Source organism: Tinamus guttatus, unplaced genomic scaffold (genome assembly GCF_059628265.1).
Source record: "Tinamus guttatus ecotype Peru unplaced genomic scaffold, ASM5962826v1 Tinamus_guttatus_pri_ptg000134l, whole genome shotgun sequence".
NCBI classification, from domain to species: Eukaryota; Metazoa; Chordata; class Aves; order Tinamiformes; family Tinamidae; genus Tinamus; species Tinamus guttatus.
The window spans coordinates 2,521,380-2,545,849 of NW_028288668.1; the positions used below are offsets into that span (position 1 = coordinate 2,521,380).

Below are 24,470 nucleotides of genomic sequence, written 5' to 3' on the forward strand. Positions count from 1 at the left end.
TCTGTTGGCAAATTTCAGAGTTATCTGATCTGTCAATCTGCAGATTGTTAGAATGAAGTTTGAAAACAAAGCCAGATACAAGGAGTAGAAAATTCACAAATATATTAGGGAACAGGACTGTCAAATATTCATCAAAGGATGGTTGTCTTCTTCCTTTCAGCTGAATTTCATTTTGTTCCATTCAACAGCAATGAGATATTAGTAAATCAGGTATTTTAAAAAGCACACAAAAGGCCTGGTCACAGAAATCACTGGCCAGATGCCTGGCTCCCACTGCCATCTGTAGTTGCTGTCAGTGGGACCTCTCAGTGTGGGAGTGGAGGAAAGTATCTGTTTTGCTCCCGCAAGTATTTATGCACTGAAATCTTTGCAGCAGCAAGCTCTAGGGAGCTTCTGTTAAAGGCATATTGGGCATAATGGTTTTTCAGAGCTTTGCTTCTGAGGATTTCGGTTTGACTGGAGAGCTTATCTTGAAAGAGGGAATTTGAGTTCATAAAGTAGTTATGAAACTGTTGACTTTTTTATGAGCTATGATGCACAGCCCACAAAAAAAAAAAAAAAAAAAAAAAAAAAAAAAAGCCTGTAAACCATCCTTTTTACCTGGAATTATGCTTGGGGGGAATGAATAGAAGCCTGTGTAGATTTACTGTGCTACCTACAGGGCTAAGAGCTTCAGGTGTCTAAAAAGGAGTCATCTATTACAGGAAATAATATTCAGATTTGTTCATATTTCAGTCCTCAATTTATTTATTATGTATTTATTATTTATTTTTTTGGGGGAAAACTGCACATCAGCAGAGATTACTGCTGCCTTCCACAGTTAGACTTATTTCCCCATGGAATTTGTATTTGTTGCAGTGGGGAAGAAAATCCATCTTGATAGATGTGAGGTTTCAAGGGCAGTGCATCTGTCAATGGGTGACAGTGCTGCAGAGCTTTCAAAATGAAATATTTTTATTTGTCTAAAGAAAGCTTCTTGTGATGTGCTTATATCTGAGCTATCACATGCAGTGTAAAACTGGGAGTTACACAGTCTGAAGGACCAGTGTAAGGCTTATAACACAAGGCAAAACCTTGCTTTCAGGGGTACTTTGTCCTTGGAGGTTACTTAATCGGTATTTATCAATCCATGTTTAAATATTCTGCCTCAAGCATCAGTCTTGTTGACTAAACATTTTCTTTTCTTGTTTTTATGTGATTGTTCCATTTTGGTGAACAATTTGGTTGATGCACGTCTTGAAGCTTCAGTGGACCTTTGCTCCATGGAGCCTTATTCCACAGTTGTTGAACATAGTGTTACTGCAGACTAACATAATCTTTAGGTTTGTAGAATTTGGTAGCAGTACAATTCCCTGGTATAGTTTGTATCTCATGAGAACGTGCTAGTTTGTACAAACACTCACTGCCCTCTTTTCCCTTGCTATATCATGAATGATGGTTTGATTCAGGAAAACAAGGTTCTGCTCAATCTATGCATTTCAGAAGCTTGCAGAAAGCATAAGGTTTTTTTACAAATGTCAAAAGTCTGCTAAACTTACTTCATGCAGTAATGAAGAGAATTTTTCTCCCTTTATCTTTTATTGGGTTATTTATTTATTATCTGGATTACTTGCTGCTACCAGGTTAACTCACAGCCTCATAGAGACCTTCCCCTTTTTTAAGTGATGTATAAATACTTCCTGTTCATTTTTAATGACTAAATGTTGAGAAGTAATAAGTATTTGAACACTGCTTTCAAGGTCAAGCATTGTTGCCTTCTTAAAACAACAAGCAATTCTTATTCTATTTCACAAATCAGAAGTAATAAACCAGTTTACACTGCTTGGCAAAGAAAACTGGTAACTGGTGACTGAAGTTAATCTAGACATCTTAAAATAGTTTTATACATTCTGTGAGACTAAACTAAAACCATAAAATGGGAGAAATATTAACTTCCAGTTATCTTATGTGCTAGAACATCTTAGTCAAAATGACACCCATTGTCATGGTCATTTTTGTATTTAAATTAAAAAATACATTGTCTATAATGTAGAGTTTTCTCTAGTTTTCCTTGTGATTACTCTGACTCATTAGGAGATTTTCCCTGAAGGACGTTGCAAACTCATTTGCATTAGATGGCGTGTGTGTTAGGCAAGTCTCAAGCAACATCCACCTCCACCAGTGACCACGTCAAACAGGTACGAGGCCCTGGAACTTGGGCATCAGTTAGAGGAGGTCAAGAACAAGGCCCATCTAGAGGGCTGTCTACAGCAAGGCAGTCTGGTCCACGCCATGAGGTTGTTCCCCCTAAGGAGAAAAGGAGCACCTGGAAGAAGCGGTGGGTGATCATTGTGGGTGACTCCATGCTGCAGGGCATGGAGGCACCGGTATGTAGACCGGACCCCTCATCCAGACAGGTCTGCTGCTTGCCAGGGGCCTGAATAAAGGATGTTACAGAGAGGCTCCCAAGGCTTGTCCAGGAGTCTGACTATTACCCACTCGTACTTTCACGTGGGCACAAATGATGCCATGGGGAAACTGAGGGATATCAAGCGTGACTTCGGAGCCCCTAGGAATGGCCGTCAAAGGTATGGGAGCCCAGGTAGTGTTCTCCTCTATCCTGTCAACGAGGGGAATGGATTCAAGGAGGAGAAGGCGGATATGGCAGATTAACAACTGGCTACGCCGCTGGGCTTGGCAACAGGGTTTTGGCTTCTGTGACCATGAGACTCTCTTTTATGACCACCATCTAGTGAGGAATGATGGGATCCATCTCAGCAAGAGGGGCACACGTCTCTTTGACAAAAGGCTGGCCAACTTGGTTAGGAGGGCTTTAAACTAGGCGATAAGGGGGAAGGGGAGTGTCACACAGACATGGCGAACAGTACCACGCAGCCAAGGTCAGATGGCTTCCAGTGGGAGTATGCTAGTGGGGAAGTGAGGATAGGAGGGTCCTCTTCCACCCCTCCTGGGAAACCTGCAGGCTCGGTTACTTTCCTGAAATGCCTGTACACCAATGCATGAAGCATGGGGAATAAGCAGGATGAACTGGAGATCTGTGTGCAGTCCCAGCCTCATGATCTCATTGGAATCACAGAGACGTGGTGGGATAGCTCACACGACTGGAGCGCTACTATGGAAGGCTATGAGCTCTTTAGGAAGGACAGGCTGGGAAGGCGAGGTGGTGGAGTTGCTCTTTATGTGAGAGAGCAACTGGAATGCATGGAGCTCAACCTGGGGGTGGATGATGAGCAAGTTGAGAGCTTGTGGGTAGGGGTTAAAGGGCAGGCTAATGTGGGAGACATTGTGGTGGGTGTCTGCTACAGGCCACCTGACCAGGATGAGGAAGCTGATGAGACCTTCTACAGTCAGCTGGAAGTAGCCTCACGGCCACAGGCCCTGCTTCTCACGAGGGACTTCAGCTACCCTGACATCAACTGGAAGGACAACACAGCCAAGCACAAACAGTCCTGGAGGTTCCTGCAGTATGTTGATGATAACTTTTTTAAGCAGGTTGTGGAGGAGCCGACGAGGAGAGGTGGGCTGCTGGACCTCGTGCTAAAAAATAGAGAGGGACTTGTAGGAGATGTTAAGGTGGGGGGTAGCCTCGGCTGCAGTGACCAAGAGTTGGTGGAGTTCAGGATCCAACGAGGAGGAGGCAGGGCTGTAAGTAGCCTTGCAACGATGGACTTCAGGAGGGCCAACTTTAGCCTCTTCAGGGACCTCCTCAGAAGAATCCCATGGGCTAGAGCTCTAGAATGAAGGGGCACTGGGCATGAAAAACCTCATGCAATTCAACAAGGCCAAGTGCAAGGTCCTGCACCTGGGGAGGAATAACCCCAGACACCAGTACAGGCTGGGGACCGACCTTCTGGAGAGCAGCTCTGCAGAGAAAGACATGGGCATCATGGTGGAGGACAAGTTGACCATGAGGCAGCAGTGTGCCCTCGTGGCCAAGAAGGCCAATGGGATCCTGGGATGCGTTAAGAAGAGCGTCTCCAGCAGGTCGAGGGAGGTGATCCTGCCCCTCTGCTCAGCCCTGATGAGGCCACATCTAGAGTACTGTGTCCAGTTCTGGGCCCCACAGTACAAGAGGGATGTGGAGCTGCTGGAGAGAGTCCAGCGCAGGGCTACAAGGATGATCAGGGGCCTGGAACATCTGCCCTATGAGGAGAGGCTGAGGGAGCTGGGCCTGTTCAGCCTGGAGAAGAGAAGGCTGAGAGGGGATCTAATCAGTGTCTATAAGTACCTCAAGGGAGGCAGTGAGGAGGATGGTGCTGGCCTCTTTTCAGTGGTGGCCACTGATAGAACTAGAGGAAACAACTGGAAACTGAAGCATCAAAAGTTCCACAGGAACTTAAGGAAAAAATTCTTGACAGTGAGGGTGACAGAGCACTGGAACAGGCTGCCCAGAGAGGTTGTGGAGTCTGCTTCTCTAGAGAGCTTCAAAACCTGCCTAGATGCAGTCCTGTGCCACGTGCTCTAGGTGACCCTGCGTGTGCAGGAGGGTTGGACTAGATGACCTCTAGAGGTCCCTTCCAACCTTAACCATTCTGTGATTCTATGAACATGTGTGTGTCACTATCCAACAGAAACTCAGTAGTGTCTGGTCTTTAAATCAGTGTCTGACTGGTGACTGATGCAGCCAGTAGCTGGTGTGTCCAGCACAACTTTCAGGCACTTTCAAGACTGAAACATAGGTGGCAAATAAATGTGAAGGGATTTGTGGCTACTGAAGTGTACAACAGTTCTCGTTCTAGGTGCCAGAATAGCCTTGGCAGAACTCTCTGCAGAACTTACTGCTTTGAATATAGATATTTTCAGAATACCTGTAGTCCCTGAGTTTGGTCTTCCAAGATCAAAATGTACCTCATGCCTCAATCCACTCTTCAACCTATCTGATGCTTTGCATTATTCCTTCCAATATCACACTGTCAGGCACTAACTGTCTGCCTTCATTGGACATAAATCCATGTTTTTTTTTTCTGGGAGACTCAAATAAATTCCCATGAAAACAATAATTTATGGGATTTGGATTTCACATTTACGAGAAGGTGAAATAATTCTTCTTCAAAAACTTTATGTACTCTTCAAATGTTTGAAGATGTGGTTAAGGCCTGAATTAAAGAAACACATGTTTCTGGATTAAAGTTAAATGAGGAAGGAAAACAAAAATCAGCCAGAGATTTCCTCCTGTTGTGTCCATAGCTTAATAGCTGAACATGTTTTTGGCTTCTGCTTTATAGTAGAAAAAATGACAAACTGTGAGAACTGGCTTATACCACTGGCATATAGAAGTTATAACTCAGCAGGGAATCTTGGTTTTGAATAATATACTGTGACTTTTAAGTCAAATGATATAAATTGCCCAGGAAAGTATTTTTTTGACAATTCAAAGGAAGCTATTTTTCTTTGGGATTATACTCTTTTTTTGGAGAGGAGAGTTGACCCACCAATCTTCTTAAGAGATGTATTTATTGACTTGTACCCATGAAGAGGCACAGTACCAAACATGTATGTTGTGTAGAGAATGGCTTTAAGTTGTCTTTCTGACGACCTCAGTGTGTTCAGCTGTGCTGTTCATAGCATCGGCTGTATAACTAAGCCAGCTGCACCTTGGTAAATCAGTAGCTGCCTGGGGCTGCCTGTGGGGTTGTAGATGTCCTCTGAAGTGCCTCAGAGGCTGAGAAAGCTGGGTGTAAGGCTTTGGTCTGTCTTTGGGGACTCCTCTGCTGAAGAGCAAAAAGTCTGTCCTCAAAGAGAAGAGAGAAGCCGGAATTCAGCTGTACTAATTTTTATCCAGAGGGGAGAAAGAGCCTGAGGCAGTAATGTTAATTGCTATGCACTTTCTAAGTTTTATATCTCAGAATCCTGTAAAACAAAGGGGAATAGCCTTTTTCTTATTTTCATTTTCCTATCAATCAGGTGTGGCAATAAAAAATAAAATAACAATATGTAAAAATTCTAATCCCAGACCTCCTGAAATATGTAGTTCTCTCTGATTTAAATAGACTTTACAGAAGTTGAAAATGAAGAGCAGTGGTGACAAAATGGGATAACTTCAAAGCCCAGACCATAATATGTTAGAAGCTATTAACTATTCTTTTTATTTACAAAATAAATTTCAATGCTGTCTCAACACAGAAAACACCAAAACACTAGCTCAGTCTTGAGAAACTACAGTTCTCACTACTACAGCAGATACTTGGTAAGCAAAAAAGATGGGGAATACCCGAAGCTAAATGCAGCTCTGAAGAAAAGTCTTTCAAACAAATTGCTGGCAGGAAGAAGTTAAGAACAGCAAAGAAAGAAATAAGGACAGGAGATGGTACATTCACTGTAAGTGAAAAAGTCTACCATGAGGAAGCACCCGCTTTAATCACATACTTCTTGGACAGCTGGTAAACTTTCTCAGGGACTTCTGGGCTAGTGCCAAATGTATGAGAAAATGGATCTTGATTATACTCACCTTCAAGGGGGATTATTTTGATGCACTTTCTTTGGTTTTTAAATAAAAAATATAATTTAGGGTCTAACAGAACTGTTTGTAAGACCACATCAGAATTCCTCAGAATATCTTGTTTGAAAAGAAATTTTAAGATATCTTTCAATAGATTGTTACTCTTAGTTTTTGAAAATAATGTCTGACCATTTTCCTAAAACAACAAAAACCTACAACAACAAAAAATCTGGTGTGATTTCTATTCTACTATGAAAATAAATATGGAGTATTTCATTAAATCAATAATTGTATTTTAAACAAAAAAAAATGAGCTCAGAATTAGCTTGAGCTGAATTATGACCTCAAAGTGACCCGTTCTCTCCATTGACAAGAAAGGGAACATTGGAAAATATTGGAGTGTGCGATGTAGTTTCCTAAACATAAGCTTCCAGTGCCATCTGAGAGTTTGGGGGTTGAGAGGTATGATGCAGGAAACGTGGGGAAACCTGTGTCATTCTGAATCTGATGCTGGAGCCAGCCAAGATTTAATGCATGTAAAATATTTAGACCCAAATAGAGTTATATTAAACACTCACTCCCACATTATGCTAAGAGGACCCTTACATGATGATTTTCATCCCATAACAATGCAATGCCAAGTTCATCAGGGAAGTATGGCTCCTCTCATTTCAAATTTCTCAAAATAAATGTTTAATTAGGATTTGGCACGCTACCTGACAGCATTTTATGTGTATTAATGGTACTGTAGAATGGCTGAAGAGCGCAACTGAGGCAGCAGATTCCCCTCAAGAGGAAAAAGCAGTTTTGTGAAGTGTAGACAATCAGATATGTAGCCTACCAGGCACCAAGTAAATAATCTTTTATGGAGATCTGTATTTATCCTCTCTGCCTGCAAGATTCTCTAATAACTGGACTAAAATAGGTTTTATAGACATACATAATTTCATACTATTTTAATACCCTCTGTATGATGCTTTCTAAATACATTAGAGACATAAGCTGCTACTAATGTCATTCAAACACTCCTAAATCAGAAATTTCATGGTTTGTTTCCATCATTTGTCCAAAGTTTCTGTGTGGTAAATAGCACTTTTGTTAAACTTATGACACTGACAACAAATGAGAAAGCTCTTAAAAGCCTTCCTGTTTCAAAACATTTCACAGTTCTCAATGTTAAAAAAAATACCATTTAAATTTCTTGCATAAATGAGTGTCTGTCATCAACAAACAGATACAGAACAAAGCATTTGTAAGGAAAAATGAAATGTTACAGGAGATTAGTGGGCTTCCAGCTGCGAAAAAGCATCAGCTATAGCGTATGCGTCCTTTAAACCTCCTGCTTTATGAAAGAATGAGAATCTCTCCACATACCCAAAGAACTGCAGTAATAAAGAGAATGAATAATGGTAAGAGACCTTTGTTTTTTACAGAGATTTTATCAGCATTATGTGAGTTTCCTTGAAAAATCATTTTGTCCGTTTCTGCAAGAGACGGAGGAATTAATATGACTATCAAACAAGTGATAATAAAATTACCCTATAAAACTTTCTGGCGGTTTGATACCTCTGGAAGATGAGCAATGACTAGAAATGGCCTCTTACACATGTGGTTACACCCCTTCATTGCGCTACTCATTATCATTAGCTTCTAGTTTTGTATTTGGTTATGATTATGCTGTTATACTCAGTCAGCTTCCCCATGCCTGGAACAGTTGGTAGTTGCTCCAGCTACCACTACTGGACCGTGACAGCAAGAGGAAAGACAGTGTGTTGTAAGTACATGACTGACTACCACAAAGGAGAAGAAAGATGGTATGATTTTGTGAAGCCAGTCTTTATTAATGCCTATGACATGTAAAATGTCCAGTTACTGGCTCTGACTATATGTTGATCCCATGGCACTTTCTGCAACAGCAGGGCTGATAACTATAGTTTCATGAGCAGACCCCAACGGCAGGGATAGATTGTAGTTCAGATGTTTTCCCAATGAGATGTGATAATCTTTTTTTTTTTTTTTTTTTTATAGAAAAAAAAGGCTAGTTCAATCACATAAAGATGAAGTGGAGAAAGATTGAAAATTATTTTTCAACACAGTATTGTGAAACACCAATTGGAGCAATATTATGAACAGGTCGTACACCCACATATTTTAAAAGGTGTTGAAAACTTGAGATGATGTACAATTCCAGATAATAAACTGACTTGAGAATGGAAGCTCTTGGAAAATGACTGAGGGGAACAGAAAAATATTCAGTTTATTACATTAATTATATGTTAAAAAAAAGACTACTGGATATTAGATATGGAAAGATCTTTAAACCTTGCCAATAAAGAATCAATGCACTCGAATTCAAAGGAGAAATAAAGCACTCAGTCTTAACATTGCAGAAAAATAAGCAGCAGTCCAATGCCCAATGTTGTGATGGATTCACTTCATCAGTGGAAGTAAAATTGAGGGCCTTTCTTATTGATAACAGTGAAAGAGCGACTGAGTGAATGAATTATAACAGTCTGTGAGATGCATGAGGCCAGTCTACAATATAACTGTGCTTTTAAACTGCAGAAATTTATTTACTTGCAGAACTCCTTTACTTGCAGAAGGATGGAATTTGGGGTGGGGAGGGAGGGAAGGCAGGGGAAGTGGGAGAATAAAACCTGATGCCAAAATGTCTTTATTCTGCTTTTCTTTTTTGATAGTGAATTAAAGTTTGTTATCTTTCACAATTATAACTAGACTTTTTTTCAAATACTCTCGTCTAAACCAAAAGGTTCAGCTAGCTAGAACCAAAAGATTCCCTTGCTAGCAAGAACCAGTTATAATTGGGATACTGGCAGCGAGAGAACTTGTTGTAATTTTGTGCCAAAACAACTGATCTGTTTATCAGTTTTGCATTTCTGCAACACTGCAGAGCACAATGTCACTATGCCCTTCCTAGTGCTGCTCAGGGAAGAGCTGCGTGCAGTGGTAGTTTTGGAAAGCAAAAGTCCTTTCCCCCTTTTGTTTTGCATTGGAAGAGGCTGGCTGAGGGGAACCTCGTCCTTCTCAGGATGGGCTGACAGATGTTATCTGACTTACCAGATTTCCAGGGCAATTGCCTTGCTCAGGCACTTGCTCCTGATCCAGAAGCCCCAGGCTTACCAGCTGCCATCATCACTGCTGAGGAGGAATGAAGTTACCCTTAAAGGAAATCTGGAGATCCTGTGTATAACTATAGGAGGAATTATTTTGGAGCCAGAGGAAAGCCAGTGTGCAAAAAGTATCTACAGGGGGTGTCTTTCTTATACATCGCCAATAAAGACAAAATTAAGGGAGACTGCAGTGGAATGACTTAGAAATTTGGAGCATAAGCCAAAGCAAAGCTTCTATGTTACATTTACAAAGAGCAGACGATAAGTTATTTTACTTGTCTTTGTTACTGGTGCAAATCTGATGTTAGCCTATTTTAGTGCACTTGAATTATTCATTCAGTTGTCATCAGATAGAACTTTAAACATGCCATTGAGAATATAGTGTCTTCTTCTACCATACTGCCATCCAATGGAAAAATTCCCAAATATAAGACCCATTTAAAAATAAAAATAAAAAATCACCAACACCACCATAAATCAATCTCAATCAAAAAGCACTTCTGCGGAATTAATATTTCATTCTTTTATAGATCAGCGAGTTTCAAATTGCCTTCCTTATCACACCAACAAAAGGGGAATGTCCCACAGCAGGGCTGCAGCCACGGCTTCCACATACTATTGTAGAAGGAGAGCTGCTCTGGGACTGGAGTCAGTGTCCTGCGATGCTCTTCAACGGCTCTTCCAATCTTCTTTAGAACAATGTCAAAGAAGGGCTCAGTCTCGGCTGTTAGCGGTTTGGCCTCAGAAGGGTCTCGTGAGAGGTCAAACAGCAGTGGAGGGTCGTGGTGGGTCACACCTTCCCCAAAGCACGGGCAAACTCCTCTGTCATAACAAGCTCCAGCCCCAGGTGGATGGAAGACTGGGGTCACATAATGAGCCTTCCAGATGGCTCCACCTGGCAGGAAAGAAGCAAGGTTTGCAAAGATACTGGTGGTTATCACAAGCACTACAGTATCAAATGTTTTTCTAGATTCATTTTTGGGATTTTGCATTTTGACTTGCTAGTTTCTAGAGTATTTTCATTCAAAATTAAATATTACAAAATAAAGCCAAAAAGGAAAAAAATGAGATTTCTGTCCTATTTTTCTCCTTCTCCAAAGTTTCCAGTGTCAGTTTTTTTTTTTTTTTTTCCCTTATGGAAAAATATTTTGCATTTTCCTTATTTGAGTACAGAAGGACATCTTCAGTTCTCACAAGGGACTGAGGCAAGGACTTCTCCATCAGGCAAGGATGACCTGGACTCCCCAGGCCTTGCATTCAGAGGAGCGTGAGAACTGGAGTGTGCATGATAAGGAGGGAAAACCTGTCAGCCGGCGGAATTCTTCTTTTAAGGCCCAATATCCCAAGTAACATGATAGACCTTAGACCTTGTGCCACGGGCCTTTAAGGAAATTCTTTCTCTCATGTAATTATAGGAAAGGATAATGAGTTCTTTATCACCTTAAGCCTACTTGGAAAGCTGCAATCCCAGAATAACCATGCCAGGCAAATCTAGTTGCTATAGGTTGAACCTGGTTCTTGGGAAAGGATTTCAGTACTCACTGTCCTTCTGGTGCCACCGCGCTGCGTGTAGGTGAACACCGCAGTAGTGAAACAGAAATTCATGCTCAGAGTGCTGAACTGTTCCTTGCAGCAAAGGCATCAGGTCCCGGCCATCAATTACCCTAACAGAGAAAACGGAATTCACCAGACTGTACTTTACTGCATTCTTTATGCACACCTTCTGTTGGAAGTGGCAGCACTGAACAAGGAAGATTTATGAGTAGATGCTGACTCTCAAATGTAAAAAAGGAAAATGAGCTATGGGGATATTTATAGATCTAGAAAAATGGCAGGAGTGGAAAAGAAGTTACTGAGCTTTTTTTTTTTTTTTTTTTTTTAAATCATGTTTCCAAAATACATTTTTCATCATCTAGGAAAAAAAAAAAAAAGGAGTAAAGGAGTAAAGAGGAGTAAAGATAGTGTTACAGTGTTTGTACCTGTCCTGGGGTACTGCCCCTCCAGCCAGATGCACTACTGTAGGATATATGTCCATAAGGCTTGTAGGTTCATCAATAACTGTGTTTGCAGGTAACATTCCTGGCCATCTAAATATCCCTGGGACACGGATTCCTCCTTCCCAGCCTCCCATAGCTTTTCCACCTTTCATTAAAAAAAACAAGTTTTCATTAAAATCAACTTTTCATTAAAAATTAAGAGAAATTCTAGTCCATAGAAACTACATTGACATAAACTGACTAATGTTATTTGTTAACCTTCCTTACCTGTTTGGTATTAATCTTGAAGCTCATTCTTCTCAGTATCAGTAATATTATATTCACTCCATTAGAGCCCTCACATGGCCTCACCCACTTATTCCCTTTTGCTGGTTTACAGACAAAAGTGTTGTCCCATTAGAACTGGGTATGGATAACAATTTCAGAGATGAAATGATTTCCCAGATAGTTCTCTCTTTTTTACAATCAAATAACCTACCTGAAAGAGTTCACATATAAGGTGCAGATAAAATTATTGCACAGGAAGTTACACATTACCTTGCCAACAGTTGCCTCATAATGAAGTGGCAGTTTGAGAATGCATGATTAAAAAGAACATCTAGAATATCTAGATTTTTGAATGCAGAATTAGGATAATATAAATTCCCTTCTAAATTATAAAACACTATTAGTCCTTGAGCATTCAGTCTTATCTAAGCTTTAGAGGCATCCTGAGTACTTAATTAGCTGTTCCTGGGTTGTCCCTGTCCCCTCATTGTTCTTACCTCTGTATATTCCATTCCAGCCACCCAGCTGCCTTTTTCCTTCTTGCCTTTCCAGCCATCCACCATGATCAGAAGTAAAGTAAACTAGTGTAGTATTTTTCAAGCCTTCCTTCTCAAGTGCTTCTAGAACTTGGCCTGTAATCACAGGAATGCATGAGTATTAAAAAGCAAAAACTTGCAGAACTTTTAACATCTGACTTGCAAACATTCGTCAATATAGTTTCTTGTGTAAGCCAACCTACAAAGGACTGCTTGGTGTTTAAATGCAATATTTTGCAGCATCAAGATTTATACCTGTAATTTCAGAGACTATAAATGCATGGAAAATTTGTGAGGTGCTATATCTCCTTAACTGTTGGCATTATAAGAGAATAGTGCAAGAACCTCACTCACGGACATGATATGGACCTGATTCTTATTCCTTTTGTAAAGTTAGCTACTCTTCATTCTCCATGACTGGATGACATGACCTTCCTTCCCCTTCAGGAAAAAAAAAATAAAAAAGACTGAAAAATTAAAAAATTACGAAATAATGAATCTCATTTCTGGAGGCACATTGATTAATAGTTATGAATATTTCCAGGAATTGTGAATGAACTGGAAAGTATTCAGTATTCTATTGAATATAGCATTGACAGACAAACAGCCTTCTGGTTTACATCCAGAATTAATTTGCTTATCATCAGTTTTATTCCCTTCTGATATATCCTACTTAGATAAGACACAGTCATCAGAAGCTGAAATTACCTGATCTTGAATAATCATGGAAAGCTAAATAGTTCCCAGTCCATATTGTGTTTAGAAAGAAGAGCAGCTTTGACAGGAGCCAGACGACGTGGTTAAAACTTAGTAAACACTAGACCACAAAAAAATGAATGAACAGAAAAACTCATTTGGCCCAACACCAGAGAAAGAAAACGCCAAAAGTATAGGCTAACAGTGCTCATACAATGATGGATATTCGTGACAAGCTTAGTCCTCTTTCCTGCCTTGCTTTTATTTCTCTTCCTTGTTCTTTTAACAATAACTGCCTTTTCTATTATTCATTTGGATCCAGATGTTAGACAGCTAGAGGCACTGCTGTTTGCTATGGCAACTTACCCACCATCCAGTCCATCTCCTCTACATTGTCTCCATATAAACCATGCCTGCTCTTCCCAAGAAACTTCTCTGTGGTGAGGAGAGGAGTGTGGGAGTGTAAAAAGGAAAGAAAGAGGAGGAATGGCTTGTGCTTGTTTCTAAAAAAGAGAAATCATCACTTTGGTATTAGGGAAAAATCTCCTCAATACATAGAGAGGTCATCTGTCATGGAAATTGGTATTATGATTTGCATAAATATTTCAGCAGTGACTTCAAAAATGTCTAGTGGTTATGATATGCCTTACAAAATATTCTTTGTTTTATATACAATGACCATCATTTTCCCTGAGTCACAGCTAGGAAGGTTTCACACTCTACTTTCTTCTATTGCAAACCATCACTGCGTTACCAGAATCAAGGGAGCAGACTCATTTCCTGCCATCTGGTCCCAGTGTGCCAGTCCATTTGATAAGGCAACCTCATGGCTCTATTTCTCCTCTTCTAGCTTTGAGCTCTCTCCTACTCCTGTCCTTGTCCCCACACATGTTTCTGTCATAAGATGCTATCCTTTAAAGCAGCAATACTGGGGGCAGAAATACATAATTCCTCAAAATTGCTGAGAAATATTCAATCCAACATGTGAAATTTTGTAAGTGTTATGAGTTTTAGCAGGGCTGAGAATAAGATATCTCTTTGAGCCAGAATTAATTTTTAGATGACTACTGTAATATCATTATTAATAACATAAATAATTAATAATTACTACTCATAATAATGAAATATCATACTATATAATATTATAAAAATACAGAGATTTCTTATGAGAAAAGACTGCTTTAAAGTTGAAAGACATGCACAAAATAGCACTAATGTGTTCAAAGGAATATGCTTTACCTTCCAATAAATGAAATGGACTCCCTCACAATCAGGAACGTAGTCCTCTCTGTCACCATTGGCTGTTCAGTAACTTCATGGTTTCTCATCATAATGCAGTTCCAGTATCTTATAAATCCATAACTTGAGAACCAGGATGCAAAGAATAGGAGACTAAACACAGCAAGGCAGGTCACTGTTTTCCAGCTGACTGGAATCAAGCCTGTAAGTCTTGCTAGGGCAAAAGTGAGTGTAGCAAGACCCATCATTTGTGTGTAAAGCCAGAGTTTCCTTCGAAATTCTCTGTCCATCTCTGGAGGTTCTGTTGTTACGCAGTCACTTATTAGTGTAAAAGGCATGCCATAAAAATAACCAAACCCGTGGTTTAAAGGGTGATGACAATGGTCATTGTAGGATTCACAGTTAACACCTTGATGCCACTTCCCTGAAAACACATATTGTTAACATGTCAAGAAATAATTTAAAATGAGCTTTCCCCCCTATAAAATATTTCTCAAAACTATATGTTTTTTTTTCTACCTAAATTCCTCATTGTACAGATATATTTTGAGTATGAACTGATGTAATGAGGTGCATCTTATGACTAATGAAAGCAAACCTCTATAGCATAAAAATTTCCACTGAAGTTCCTGGTGATTCATGCCCCAAAACTTTGAGCTTTGGTCAAATGTAAATAAATAAATAAATAAATGATATCTGGAGACCTGCCAGGTATGAAATAGGAGTAGAAAATCCTTTTGTAAGTACAGGGCGAAATAACATTGTTCTTTTGTCTCTTTATTTGCAACGTGCAATGGAAAAAGGTGGAAAGCTTGCAGTAGGTTAATGCCAGGGCTGTGACATGACTCAAAGACTCAGTGCCAGGGCTCAGTGACATGCTAGTGCCTGATTGATAAGGGAACCTATGGTCTACACAATAGGATAGTCAAATAGATTGTGGTGCAACAGTGGGCTTGCGAGGCAAACAGCAAATCCAGAAGAATCTAAGCACAGGAAAGAATGAGTGGATTAGGATTTCTCTTCAATTTTTATATATATAAGTTTGGTAATTGTAACACTTTTGTGTACTAGAGAAGAATAAAAGACCTTGCTTTATAGCTATTTTTGCCCTTTTTTTTTGTATTTTATCAGTCAGAGACATGAGGAGCCCTTTACTATTAAATCATAAAGTCTGTATATATCAAAAGGAACATCTCATAACCTTTTGCAATACTGCTTGTCCTTTATCATGAACATATGATATTATCATCGATTGTGATAAAGGACACATCAAAATAAAGCTCTTATACTCCAGTCTATTCAAAGAGACTCTTTATGTATTTATGAAGAAACTTAATGATTTGGCTGATCTGGCTTAAAGAGGGGTAGTGGTGAATGTCTGAATCAAGTTACTAGAATCATTTTTTCTTACAAGAGAGATGCAGTTTAGCTACATTCAATGGTCTTTGCTCTAGTGCAGGCCTTTGATGCCAGGTCTATAGCTTGAAATGAGCTTTTTGAACTTTTTGATTTTTACTTGAAAACTGATTTGCTGGCGATTCTTATTGTGGAATAAAGATCAGTGCATTTACAGGAAGATATTATCCTAAACATTTGGCTTACAATACTGCTAATAGTACTAATATACTAAAATACACTAGCAGTCATCTCTGAGTAGATTTCAACAGCATTTCTGCGTATTGTACCGAGAGCAAAATAAATCTACATCAGAGGAAAAAAAACCTACTTCTTGGATATCAAGAAAAAGAATAAAAGTTCTAATCTAGGTGGATGGAGTTCTCACAGTCAAAACCACTATTCATTTTGCCTCTTGACATATTTGACTTGACATGTTAAGAACAACCAATACAATGAAATACCCTTGTAATCAATACATAGATGTACAGGTCATAAACACGTGTGAAGATAGTTTTCTTAGATTTCAGTAGCACTTCAGCACCATCTCCAGATGATATTAAAAAAGACTTCTGACATGCTGCAAAAGACTCGGGTCTAGAGGATAATTTAAATATACAATTAAGAAAAATGAAGTTGATAATTAAGATGAATTAATCTATGAGAGCATATGTTATACAATATTGCCTTTCAGACTACAAAGAATCTTCAAATTGTTTCCCAACTGAAATTCTGCTTGTCACATCAAGCAGCTGGTAATCAATGGGTTTGTTTTAACTTTGCAGATAAATTGCTTGTGTCCAGAACAAAACAACCACGAACCTTCCAGGTGAGTCAATTCGGTGCTCATTCACCTGTGCCGGTTTGGGCAGACACTGTACAAGATTTCTTGCTTCCTGACTTAAATGTAAAGATGTTCTTACATTTCTTACCAGCACTCATCACCAATGCTTTCCATCATCCCTTAAAGTGCAGTTTATCCAAAACCGTCAATCTGGTTGGACTGCAAAACTAAGAGGAAAAGCCTAATAATGCACAACTTTAACAACTTGAGGGCTTCATTTAGTATTGCCCTCTACATGTTAGATATATTATGCCAATTGAATACAAGCCTGTAGCTGCAGAAACTGTTGTTAGTGAATTCAGCTTATTTGTGCAACTTATGTTTTTAAGTTTCAGAGATAAATTTTGGCTTTTGACATGATCAGATGAGATTGGGCGAGTCACTGAAAAGTCAGCTCAGGAATGCCTGTGTTTCTCACAGGATGTGAAACTTTTTGACATAACTAAGATGATTATTTGACATAGGATCATGACTGAAAGTTACAGCTGTATTAAAGAGTGTCCTGTAAAATATGATGTAAAACACAGCTCTTTCTGAAGGAGGCTTTTTTGGGGGGGTTGGCTGCTTTGAGGCCAGCTATAGCGACACTTTTAGTAAGAAGTAGTAATTATGCTGTTTCTGTTTTTAAATGGCCAAATCATTTGGTATTATAACCTGTTTTTTTAAAAATAGCAGCCATTCTCTCTTGTATGATTTGTGAGCCATTTCTGAACTGTATAAAGCATGAAGATGCACATTTAAGTAGAACTCCTGTATTTGATCTTTTTGAAGGTAGCACTGGAACAATTTTTATATTCTTTTAGTAGAATATCACTTAATAAATATTTTTAGCAACATATTGGCTATGATGTTTTTAACAATCAATCACAGCTATGTTTTGAAGCAGGTTGAAGGTAAAGATTATTCTCTTTAGCAAACACTAAAGAGGAATTATTTTTGCTCAGGATTTCTCCTTACAGGACATTCTTTGATCAGGAAAGAAAAGCACTATAAGTGAGGTATGACGAGGTGCCTACTAAACCAAATGCTCTCAGTGAACTAATTCTGGGCCATCTTCAGGAATTTCTCCATACCTATTAGTCCTGTGCTGTAGCCCTGTTGCTGCAATATTTTGGCAAAAGTGGTTTCATTTGGAGGGAGCCCTCCTGAGCCACCATTCCAGAAAATAACACGGTAATTGTTTATAGCATCCATGCCTGTAAAATATAATAATAATAATAAAACTTAGTGAGTATAACCAGTAGAATTTTTAGTAGATGTATTTCCTTGTTTCCTGGTTTTGTTGATTACTACATTTTTTTTTTAATCCTAATGCTGTTTCTTCAGGTAAATTAATCTATGACACTGGAAAACAATGAGAAAGTTACATCTTTCAGTTATATAATATTTATACATCTTTGAATGGCACTGCTGTATAGAAGCTTTTGTGTGTTCCAGTGGCATCCAGGCTGTATGGACTGCACTGATCTGGTGTGATTGTGATGTTAGGGAAGAGGTTTCAGCCTTATGTTGGCCTAATTCTTCAACTTCCCTATGATCCAAAAGACTCTCAAAACCTCCATGCATGGTGATGCGGTAGGGATCTGACTCCTGAAAAACACAGAGCAGATATTTAGTGCCCTTCTCCCCACCTGTAGTTTATACCATGGTATTTGTCATTATATACTGGCATACTTGCATATTTGTCATTATATACTGGTATAACCCCACCAAATCACACAATGTGAAACACAATCTGTCTCTAAACTAGGGTTAGGATCTCAGTCTTCCGTGGAAGTGTTAAATGTATCCGAGCCTGTTGTTACAGTGGGAGACAGAGTGTATCAATGCTTGTGTACATTTTACAGCTGCCTCAGTGGGAGCTGTCAGAAATAAAGTAGGATGATGTGACAGCTTCAAAATGCCTTGGGAATGAAGTCACTGAGCATCATTTGCAATAGAACAAGTGTCAGAGAGTTGCTGTTAAAGACATGTAAAGTCATTTGTTTTTCTTATCTCTTCATCTCAGGAATGCAGTTTGACAGGATATTTTTTTCTTCAAAAATAGAACCTGGAAAAATAATACAGCTGCCAAAGCGTTATTTTGAAGGACAAATGACTTCTTATACATAGCTAACAAAAACTTTCACGTTAACCACTCACTCTGCTGGATGTAATTCTGCTTATATCTGTCCTGTCTTACCTGCAAGGTAAAAGATATTTCTAATATCTGAGAAGGAGTCACCAATTACAGAAATTTATAAAACAGTGTTTCAGAAATGTGTTGCTATTCACATTCTGAGTGATTTTTTTTAATGTAACAACTTGTACTAACTCCGTTCTTGTTGCAGTCTGTACAATTGAGCACCAAAATACGACGGGAGCTGCTAGCTGGAAGGCAGCAAGCTGCTCTGCAGAGCGGGTTCTGCTCCTCCTCGCTTCCCCCCAGGTCCACTCACTGCCCCACACACACACAGATGTACCTGGGACCTCGTGCGTGTACTTGGTGAGGGACGGCATGTCCCCGCTACCCCTTCTATTTCCACACCCTCCTTTCTTTGGGGCCAGTTGTATGAGATCCTTCCCTCTGGCAGTAAAGCTCCTGCTTTAAAGGCTACTTTTAGGTTTAAAGGCTGTCCAAGGCCAACCTGATCGGAGGGGATATCTGCCAGTGAGGAAAGCTGCTCTGCTGGGGGTGCAAAGCGGAGCCGCCGCAATGTGCTGGGTCAGTTTCACGCCTTCCTTTGCCAGACGGTCGATATTTGGGGTCCTGAAAACACAACCAACATTATCAGACGTCATTCCGAGGGCTTTCAAGGGGAAAGCGACGAGGAATAACAGACTTAGATTTATTTGGGGAAATCTCTTCTATTTGAAGATGACTCTGTACTTCAGGCCCTATATTCCTGTTTTTCCTACTTTTTCTTTTTTTCCTAGTAACATAGCTCATTGTAGTGATTTATAATGAATTTTGACATAGTGCTTGGAAAATAATACATAACAGAGTTAAACGAGGAAAAGTTAAATGTGGAAGGAGGAAATAATTTTCCTCTATTCAGGTGTGCGCAGGTGTTCAGCATTTTCCAACAATTAAGGAATACCTAAGAACTAAGAACATATTCTCAATTAAAACAGCTCTGGAGAGCAGATCTGACCCTGGGATTGACCTCTATCATTTTAGATAATCCTGACAGTACTGTGCACTTACTCTTAGAGGCACGCATTAGAAAGCCCCCTACTTTTCCATTAAATGAACTTGAAGGTGGGCTAAATGGCTGCGAATTGACAGAAGATATCAGTCTTACACTAAAAAAAATAACAAACGTTGTTTACTACCATGTTCTATTTCCTTACCTGATAGTATCATTCCCATAGCAACCTATGTCTCCTATGCCAAGGTCATCAGCCATCAATAGGACAATGTTTGGTTTTGTGGTAATGGAAAGCAGTGTCTGTGGTGGTTGTAGAAGCAGACAGAAAACCAGGGGAGTGATCAGTGATTTCCTGAAACAGAAGAAGGAAAGTTGCTGCTCTGGCTGTTCATCACTCCAGACGCGTGTAGCTGAAGACTGCCCCAACTGATCTTGACTGCAAACCACTAGAGAACCCAGTCAGCATCTTAAAAGTATCTGTCTGGGTGAGTCAGCTTATGGTGGAGATCCCTGCAAAATTTCAGATTGAGAATGACACCTTCGTATTTTCTTCATTATGAAATCTCCAGATTTTAGACTTTCTTTTTTTTTGAAATTGCTGTGGATATGCATATTTCCGTTGCCTTCATGTATCATGACTAAATATGTCAGTAGGACAGAGACTATTTTAGACTACCCTCTCTCCCTCCACTGTATGATGCTTCTAGCGGACAGCAGCAACACATCATAAGGAACAGTGAAAATTTCTTGGGACCAAAGTGAGCAAGAGTTTCAGTCACTTATTCGTGTCTCTGAAAGCTATTCAGAAGGAGGGTCTGCTGCCAGGGTCAGGGAAAGTTTTAGGTGTTAAAAAGTGAGAAAAGTCAACACTGACCAGATTAAGAACGTATGGGCTCTCTAGTTATTCTTAGATAAGTGGACTGCTTATTTGTCACGGCAGGGAAAAGATTTCCATCTTGATAGGTGTGTGGCTGATAAAGCAGAGTACTTGTCAGTGCACCAATGTGTTGCAGAGCTTTCAAGGGGAAGTTTTTCTATTTGGCTAAAGAAATATTCCTGTGCTGTGTTTATCTGAACTACCTTAAGTAAAGCTGGAACTAATAAGGGCATTCTAAAGGGCTAACGTAAGGATTGTAACACAGGGCAAAATCTCATCTTCAGGTGTTCCCTGATCTTGAAAGTTAGACTAAGTGAAGTGAAGTGCTCTGTACATTAGGATCCAACTTATAATTCCTGAGACTATCATAAGAAGTATATTATAGAAGCAACTAATTTTTTTAACTTACTTCATGGAGTGCCAGGAAGATTAAGGTGGCATCTTAAATTCAAATTTGCAAAATTTAAAAAGTAGTTGTCTCATCCGGACAGAGAGATCCAGGAATCTATGTTTAGCTAACAAAGTTTTCAGGGATATCTGCAGAAAAAAATGGCGGAAGTGATACTGGTGAAAGGTGACTGAAATATCCTGCAAACTTAGCAGGGTATTATTTATAGTGAAAAGGAAATGTCCATTCTCACTTCTGCCCATGTCTAGGGGTTAGGTACTTTAGGAAGATTGCAAAAATTACTTTATTAGTTTGAAATGGAGAGCTCCAGTTCTCTTAATATAGGTGCTATACACATGCCTTTTTAAGTAGAGTTGTAGTCATGCAGTCATTTGTGATAGACTAACAGACTAAACTGGCTAAACATTGTGTAGTTGACAAGCTTTGCTAACTGCTTGGGAAAATATGGACCTGTTATTCTTTTTACCAAACCAGTCATCAGTTTCCTTTTACTTACTTTTCTTTCTTCCAATGACTGTTTGCAGCCTGGTTGATGGGTCTGTTAGGTAGGCTGTGGAAATATATGTTTTAATTCCTCTCAGATGTCAGCAGATGTCAGATCTGCATCTCTTATTTTCTAGGTGAGTGCTTTAATCACTATGATTACATATAAAGATAAACTCTTCTCTGGTGGCTTGTCTTTTGAATAAATTGACTATGGATGCTGTTCCTTGAGAGGATTTGCAACTGCCAGCATGCTCTAATAAACGCCCTGATTGTGGGGCATTTTCTAAGAACCTGAGCAGAGTTTATGACTCATACTTTTGTCTCTAGACGTAGAGCATAGAGGGAAATGGATGTCTAAAAGCTCTACCTAGAATAGGGATGATTCAAGATCAAGGCACAGGTGCTGACTGAATTCAGGTTCCTTATAGGTCTATGGAGCTATAGCCTAGCATTGCCACTATCAGCCTAGCATTGCCTCATTCCCTCCAGATGTGCTAGAGATTGCCTACTTGCCTTGGATATGAACATCCAGCTCAAGAAACATACATTTTCTGCAAGAGACCTAAATACTTACACACAGATTCATGTATTTTTGTGTATGGAACGACAGGTATTGGACAGGTACTTGGAGAAAATAGGAGGATTATTTAAGACGTATATAAGTTGTTCAAGTGCAAGAGGGTTTCAGGTATGGTTCCAAAAAGCTGAGTTAAATACCAAAGCAAAAGTAGGTACAGGATATGTTAAACTTTGATATTAATTCAAAGATACTCCATGAAAAGGAAAGTGTCAAATCTGTAACTTTAAAATCTCCTTTTCTAATTTTTTTCCAAATTTCTCAGGAGCATGCTGATTTGGGAAACTGTGTGTGAAAGATAACATCGCAAATCAGCTGGTTTGCTTTGAAGGTTTGGGAATTTTTTTGAAGTTATTTTGGGAAGCTGTTGAATATAAGCAACTTCCTCTGACATCCTTTTCGCACAGATTGTGGACATTGTGTGGTGAAAGGTTTAAAAACAACAAACGAGAACAAAAAAATCAACAAATCATACTGTTAGCATACTTTAAATTGTTTTAATATGGTATTCTATCATTATTAAATATAGATAATATGATATAACCATAATTAATGAACTTTTTTTTTTCTTACCAGTAAGATGTTAGATGCCAGATCATTTCTTCATCTGGTGCTTTGAGATCCTCTAAAATCAAGTGAAACAACATTGTCATATTTGAATTTTCCTATTAGTCATTACAATGAGAATGGATAAAAAACTTAAAAGCCCTTTAATGTTGTCCCTATCTTCTTTACTTCATTTGACCTAGATAAAGCCCTAAATGAAGAAGAGTAAAAGCATTATTGTTATTTGTTATTGATAGGACACCTTCACTTCTTAGAGGAATCTTGCTCATTTATATAGAAAAAAAACACTTAAGATAGCAAAATAATTCTCTTTTGTTGCATGACTGCACTATATGAAAAATGCTACTCAGTCAGAAAGGAAGAGAAGATCTATTCAAAATGCAGTCCTCTACATCATTTTTTTCTGTAATTGTAGAGGCAATAATAGCTTGTTGTTTCCTCACAGAATGTGCCAAGTTTCCTTTCAGGCTTGTAGAAGAGGGATCTTCTACAGAGAGAAATGCTAGTCATCCTCTGTCAAGGAGGATGACTTTCACAGAGGACACTGAATTTGTGTCCTCTTTTATCAGACTTACATTCTAACTTAGACTTTTCCTCCTTTACCTTTCCCCCCACATCAGAACAGCTTTCTACAAAGCATTCTCTGGGACTTTCTGTTTTACAGTCAGGATGAGAAATACTGTTAAAAGGATTTAAGACAAAGGCCAAATGACCGTGGCCAAATAGACTCTTTGAATTTATCCAGTGCTTGGCAACACAACATGGAGCTATCCCAAATATCTCAATTTTATTAATTGTGTTGGCTTAACATTTTGTTTTCCAGAAATGGTAGCATTTGGTAGTTTAGTTAATATCTATCTAATATCTAAGGAAGTATTTGTGTTATGTATTCATGCTACTTGGATTTTTTTAACAGTTCTTACACTCTCCGAAATACATATTATTCATCTGAGCTATAAGCTTCAATAGAGAAATTAAGATTTCTATGCTTAGAATCCTGGAGGGAAGGTGATATTCACATCAGGTGTGAATACAGGTGTTCCACAGGTATAAACATGTATTTGCAAGCATCAGTGTTGGCTCAGCATTGTCTATGGACACTCAGTTCCCTGCATCTGGATTTGTATCTTTGCTGCATCCCAGGTTTGTCTAGGAAAGATACTGGAGTACACCTCAGACATCTTTTACACACATGTAGGAAATGCCCCAGTGACAGCTGAAATAAATGAAGCTGGAAATATTCAGGATGAGGTGCAATTACTTGTCACTAACTGCCTGTTTTTGATAGAAGAGCACTAAGTGCAGGATGGAACTCAGGGCTGAGTCTCCTCAGCAGCTGGCTACAAAACAACCTTTATTATGCAGTAAGCGGCTTGCTGAATGATATTACCCTTGTCAAGCCACTTTCTTCATGGAAGGCAAGGGGAAAAGGGGAGTACACCGTAGGCAAAGGAGCTTGCAAATGAGGAGTTTCCTTGTTGCTTCAAGAAACCAGAGAAAGCCCCAGTATCCACTCTGCAAGGCAGGTCTTGCGTGGGGTAGCAGCAAGCCCTTGCCCCACTCAGCCACAGGTAGTCTGGAGAACGCTTTTGGGGACCTTCATCCCAAAGTACTTAAGCCACTGGCAGTACTTAAGCCACTGGGCAACCAGGCAGCCCACTCTCTTATCTGAATTTAACTCAGCCCAAAGTAAAAATCTTCCTCTACTCCACCACTAATTAATCCTCCTTCCAAAAAAGGATTATCCAATATAATCATCAAGTGGTGTATAGAAAGCAGAGCTTTCATATTTTAGTGATTTTTTAAAAATTCTATCTTTTCTATCAAAATGCTCAGAATATACTGACATCCAAATTCAAGACAGTTTTCCTAATTCCAG

At 39.3% G+C, this 24,470-nt stretch overlaps 1 protein-coding gene and 1 long non-coding RNA gene across 2 annotated transcripts in view; both read right to left on the reverse strand.

Annotated features, from left to right (window-relative positions):
* Nucleotides 1-24,470, reverse strand: part of LOC148595246 (uncharacterized) — a 371,889-nt gene that overhangs the window by 201,287 nt on the left and 146,132 nt on the right. The gene's annotated exons all lie outside the window — the stretch shown is intronic.
* Nucleotides 10,069-22,643, reverse strand: LOC104572616 (arylsulfatase D). The gene is made up of 10 exons (XM_088521839.1): nt 22,598-22,643; nt 19,878-20,027; nt 19,172-19,293; nt 17,618-17,740; nt 14,306-14,729; nt 13,433-13,569; nt 12,332-12,466; nt 11,550-11,712; nt 11,113-11,234; nt 10,069-10,465 (listed from the first exon to the last, which is right to left on the reverse strand). Exons 1-10 carry the CDS (start codon nt 22,621-22,623, stop codon nt 10,095-10,097), a joined length of 1,773 nt encoding a protein of 590 aa, XP_088377965.1. The 5' UTR covers nt 22,624-22,643; the 3' UTR covers nt 10,069-10,094.